Source organism: Crinia signifera, chromosome 11 (assembly GCF_055691185.1).
Source record: "Crinia signifera chromosome 11, ASM5569118v1, whole genome shotgun sequence".
NCBI classification, from domain to species: Eukaryota; Metazoa; Chordata; class Amphibia; order Anura; family Myobatrachidae; genus Crinia; species Crinia signifera.
In genome coordinates this window covers 28,882,940-28,888,939 of record NC_139227.1, presented here as the reverse complement: position 1 = coordinate 28,888,939, position 6,000 = coordinate 28,882,940, and the positions used below count along the sequence as shown (strand labels likewise).

Below are 6,000 nucleotides of genomic sequence, written 5' to 3'. Positions count from 1 at the left end.
CTCGCCATGCTTCGGGCATGGTATCTCGCTGCGCTTGGCACACTACTATCCAAGTGGGTATAGATTGAGATTATGATACTGTATGAACCAAGTCGGTCTCCACCCCCCCAAAATGTAAAAAACGTGCGTCAATCTTTTGAGTGTCGACCATAAGCTTGTGTCGACCTATAGTATATGTCAACCATTTTTAAGTGTCGACCCAGGGACCAGATACCGATTCCACCTTGTATGATGTCCTGATTCCCCTTCCTCTGATGCTTTCCAGACCCTTTTTCAGCGACCTAGAACTTGACGCTCTAAGCCTTAGGTATAAGGACTCTGAAGGAACAATCTGTTTCTCTGGCGCTCGCCTTATTCCCATACTGTTTATCCCTTACTATCATAGTGCTTGGTAAGTGTGAGTCACTGGAAACAGCTGTCTCAGCCTCTCCCATCTCCCTGGCTTCCCCTAACTCTCTCATTGCTAGCAGAAGCTGCTGTGCCAGAGATGGTGCGAGATGCTGGGAGCTGGGGGTGCGCTCATTTGCCTCTCTTCTATTGTTTAGATCAGTGGTCTCCAACCTTTTTTGGGTCGGGAGCTACTCGCGACAAAATAAACCGCCCGAAGAGCTACTAAAGTAAAAAAAAATTAAAAATCTGCATAATATCCCAAAAAATGCCCTTTACACATAATGCCACAAACTGTAATGCCCCAGACACATTATGCCACACAATGCAATGCCCCAAAACATACCTCCCAACACTGGAGGCAGAGGAGAAGTCATCTGCGCGTGCCGTAGGCACGCGCCAAAAATTAGAAGGTTCAGCTACTACCGTGGAACTCCTGCGAGGCTACATCCCCCATTTTTTCCGCTATGGGGGCATAGTCAGCTCTCTAAGAGCTGTAGCCACATGGGGTGCGGCCATGGAAAAATGGGGGTGTGATACACATATGCCCTCAATAGTGCAGTGCCAGATACACATGACCACAATAGTGCAGTCCGTGATACCCATTATAAATATGCCCCGCACCGTGATGCTCCATTATACAAATGCCCCACACCGTGATGCTCCATTATGCATATGCCACACACACACGATGCCCATTATACAAATGCCCCACACCGTGATGCACCATTATACATATGCCCCACACCGTGATGCACCATTATACATATGCCCCACACCGTGATGCACCATTATACATATGCCACACCGTGATACTCCATTATACATATGCCACACACCGTGATGCTCCATTATACATATGCCACACCGTGATACTCCATTATACATATGCCCCACACCGTGATGCACCATTATACATATGCCACACCGTGATACTCCATTATACATATGCCCCACACCTTGATGCTCATTAAACTTGTGCCACACAAATGATGCCCATTACACATATTGCACACAATGTCCCACAGTAAGGCTAATAAAAAAATGTAAATTACCTGGGGTTCATTTTTGTTGCCAGGGGTTAATGCTCATTGATAAGGGGGTCACTGCTTGCCCCCTCCACTATGCCCGTCTTCAAATGGGCATAGTGGGCAGTTTCACTACAATAAATAAATTAGTCATTGCTGCTGCTGCCGCGTTCGGAGCTCAGCTCAGCTCCATCATCTGGCTGGCTTATGGAGTCCCCCACACCATGCCTGAAGTCATATTTGCAGATCTGACAGTGAACACAGCGCTGCAGAGGTCAAATATGACTTCTAGCGCCTGCTGTCTCCTCTGGTCCCGACTCCCCGTACAAGGACTACAGCGGGGGGGGGGGGGGGGAAGCTGACGGCGGCTGTAGCGGCGCGAGGTGGCGGCTATAGCGCCGCAAGCCTGCGGCAACAGCGGGCAGGCGGGCGGGCGGGCGGACCGGGCAGGCAGCAGTGGTCGAGCCACCCGTTTCGCTCAGGCGAGCTACCGGTAGCTCGCGAGCGACGGGTTGGCGACCACTGGTTTAGATTAATATAAAACATATAGGGCGGTATTCAATGTGAATACCCTGCGAGGTGCAGCGAATCCTTTTTAGGATTCGCTGCACATTCGCCACGTTCCGGAGCCAGCGGGCTCCGGTATTCAACGTGTCAGGGGCTCGCTGCCCCTGACAGGCGAATATGAGCTCCTGCGGCGATTGCCGCAGGGAGCCTCAGGACGGTGCCAGGCAGAGAGATGGTAGTCTCTCTGCCTAGCCCAGACCTTTGTGGGGGGTTAGGTGTGCTCCCCGGGTGCCAGGCAGCACAGGCTGCCCCCCCCGGGGGTCCCAGCAGGCAAGCGTATATTCACTACACAGGATCGTAATGATCGTGCAGTGAATATATGAATATGTAATGAGCGGCTCCGCTCTGGCGCCACCTGCTGGCTGCTGTGTAAAAAAAAAAAAAAAAAAAAAATATTATTTTTAAAATTAAATATATATTCATGTGCTTACAGCACATGAATAAAAATAGCATGCCCCTCCTCAGAAGAAAATTCCTGATTTTTTGACACCAAATGTAAAAAACAGAACACTTTATTTTAAAAGTTCACATTCCACTTCACCATAAAAAGATAGCGATTGCTGCTCGGTGAATCATGGTGACCAAAACCTTCAAATGTATTCGCCAACTGGTCATTGAATAGGGTGATTCACCGTTTTAGTCAGAAATTCGCCAAACAGCACAAATTCACCATAAAAACCTGGCGAATCAGGCTCATTGAATACCGCCCATAGACACTGGCCCGCATCTTGGTACCCATCACAGCTGTGTACAGGATATATCTGTGCCTGGCCCTGACGGAGTTAACGGTCTAAATATTACCAGCCATGGTGATATCATCTGAATATTGTGGTAATGGCAAAATCTGGACTTTGTTCTGGATGACATCTGAAATCTCTATTTTCCCTTTAAATTTAAATAGCAGGGATGTTAACACTTTACGGGCCCAGAAGGCTTCGAAGCTTCGCGTCTAAATGTATATCGTTCGTGCATCATAGAATATATGTCTATATTCTTCCCGCCGATCATTTATGTCGCTGGCATGTTTATAGCGGTTTACAGTTACCGATGAGTCTTTGGGAAGCTGGATTTACTGCGCACACTGTAAATGGTCTGATGACCATGTAAAACTGTTAGGACCACCATAAATTAATGCGGTGGAACGGTTTCTGCCGCCTGCAGTGGTTCTAAGCTTCCATTAAAGAAAATGAATATATAAAAATAAAAGAAACAGTGTAAACCTAAATATTATATCCCGATTCGAAGAAGTATTAATCCCTGCATCACGTAAGAAAATAAAACACGTTGTAAACCAAGATATTATGGTCAGATGGGGGACGGCGTCAGTCCCTGGCTGATTTACCGCACACTGCGGTGCGGCTGGTGGTGACGATGAAAGATTTGAAGCAACATTCTGAATGCCACAACAAAGGGCCATAGTTCATGACAGACAGGACGCTTATAACGCACACCAGGGAATAGGGCGCACTGTTATTGTGATATGGCCGATCTGGAGACAGGTGGCAGCCGTTACATTACAAATGCATTCTCCGCTACAGGGTCACCCCAAGAATACAGGGGTCCAGGAGCCGGGAAGTGAGTGACCTTGAACAGAGCAGAGTCTGTAATGGGCACAGCTGCAGACCCCTCTCTCCCCCCCCCCCCATCCTCCATACACAGCATACACCCCCAACACCCCTGTGATTTCCCCCTCCCACCCTTCACAGTGGAGTAAAGTTACAGTTCACAACACTTGTGCTGTCAGTCACAGAGGGAGAGGGACTGTGTGACACAGGCAGGCGCACACAGACCCTTGTCCCATTCCCACAGAGAGCACATCACAGCAGAAGGAATGGGGACCTGGATTCCACTGGCCATGTGCTTTCTGATGCCCTTCTGCTGGCAGGTAAGACACAACTTTTTGCCAACCGCCAAGTAGGTAAATAATCTTTCACTGTGCGCCCCCTGCCAGGGAAAAGCTGATATCCTTTGTGAAACTTTGTTAGGAAGTCACTCACTCTGTAATAAGCAGAGGATATTAGCTTTCCCTATGGCCATGCGGGTAATACTGTAGTTTAATATTTAGAAGCGGTGGATTCAAGCAACTTAATCCTAGTAAAGGATGGGCAGGTGATAAAGTGAATTGATGTAGCAGAAAAATCATTTGTAGTATGTGTGTGTATAAAATATATATCAGTGTGTTCTGATGTAATCACATAGTCAGTGTATTGTGACGTCATCTTATATCACTGAGTTCTGATGTCATCTCATATGGTCAGTGTGTTCTTATGTTATCTCATATATTTACTGCATTTTGGGGTCACCTTAAATAGTGAATGTATTCTGATGTCAGTATGGATGGTGTAATGGTTATCATTACTGCCTCACAGCACTGAGGTCATGGGTTCAATACCCACCATGGCCCTAACTGTGCGGAGTTTGTATATTCTCCCCGTACTTGCATGGGTTTCCTCCGGGTACTCCGGTTTCCTCCCACAGTCCAAAAAATATACTGGTAGGTTAATTGGCTCCCAAAAAATTGACCCTAGAATGTCTGTGTGTGCGTGTACATGTGGTAGGAAATAGAGATTGTAAGCTCCACTGGGGCAAGGGCTGATGTGAATGTTCAAATATTCTCTGTAAAGCGCTGCGGAATCTGTGTGCGCTATATAAGAAACTGGTAATAAATAAATAAATAAATAAATGTAATCTCATATAGGGCGTAATTCAGCTTCATACACTGCAGTGCGGAAATCACTATTTGTGTGTGATGTCACACGCAGTCGCACTGACCCAAAGCATAGCGGCGCGGCACAGACATACGGCTACCCTTAAGATGTGGGCACTGCGATTTCAAAATGCATACGGGACGATCTTGCTCTGTGCTGGCCTGCTCCCCACATGTTAGTGACAGCAGTTGTAGTTTTGCTAATTAATTGGTGGCCATGGGGCGTTATTGAAAGTTGAGCGCTAATGCCATTTGCAGCTGCGATCCCGTACGCAACGTATATGCGACAATATGCAATTGCCACAGACACCTGGATTTCTACTGACATCACTAAAGTACCTTGGTGTGTGCTCCGTGCGACAGCGCCACATACACAACTGGACGATCATCTCTAATCAGTCGTGGTGTGTCAGTGTTGATGAGATACAATGAAGCACCTGGAAGTGGCAATACCCCCCCAAAGTATGCATAGTGGGAGCGACTGCACTCCTCTAGTGGGGGTCTGTGTGTAATCTGCAGCAGATGAATATGGGACATGCAGCTTATTAGAACATTTCCGTTTCCTCTTTCCCACATAAATAATATCACAAGCACATCTCGGCTGATTTATAACGGCAGTGGACTTATGTTAAGAAATTCCCAAACTCCTACATTTACCTAGGGGAGGGGATATCTTTCCATAATCAGTCTGATTAGATAACGTAACTACTAATTGATCTCTAATGCTCTAGAGACCGATACGACTGAAATGGGACTTTTTCATTTGAGCGGAGATATATTATTGGGGCATCACGGACGGTGTAATGGTTAACATTACTGAGGTCATGGGTTCCATTCCCACCATGGCTCTAACTGTGCGGAGTTTGTATATTCTCCCCGTGCTTGTGTGGGTTTACTCCGGGTTTCCTGCCACAATCCTAAAATGTGCTGGTGGGTTAGTTTGCTTAATTGTTAACCCTACAATAAATGTGTGGTAGGGAATATAGACTGTAAGCTCCACTGGGGCAGGGACTGATGTGACTGTACAACTATTCTGTGTGAAGCCTTGCTGAATATGTGTGCGCTATATAAATAACTGGATAATAATAATTGGGATAATGCAATGACACACCCAAGGGGTTCATCATAACGCTGAGCCAAAGCTGAGTACATTACTATACAGTCTCAGTAGCTGCACATCCTTGCTGGAGTGGCAGAGGTTGCCCGTTGTAGACTCTTGAGACTACTTCCCTCCTTATTATAAGTTAGAGCATTCTTATACTAGCATACTCTACTTACCTGCTCCTGGAATATGCGGGGAGGTGGTTGGGT

The 6,000-nt window shown here is 46.8% G+C and overlaps 1 protein-coding gene across 2 annotated transcripts in view; it reads left to right on the top strand.

Moving 5' to 3' along the window:
• Positions 1-2,744: 2,744 nt before the first annotated feature.
• CDH15 (cadherin 15) overlaps positions 2,745-6,000 on the top strand; it is a 52,015-nt gene continuing 48,759 nt past the window's right edge. The window contains exon 1 of one of the 2 annotated variants that reach the window (XM_083165201.1): positions 2,745-2,813. Coding sequence is in view for 1 of the 2 variants with exons in the window: in XM_083165200.1 (XP_083021326.1) it covers positions 3,814-3,867 (54 nt within the window). In the remaining variant the exon portion in view is untranslated. Of the gene's footprint in view, positions 2,814-3,491; positions 3,868-6,000 lie in introns of those variants that run through there. The other variant, XM_083165200.1, reaches the window with a different exon arrangement.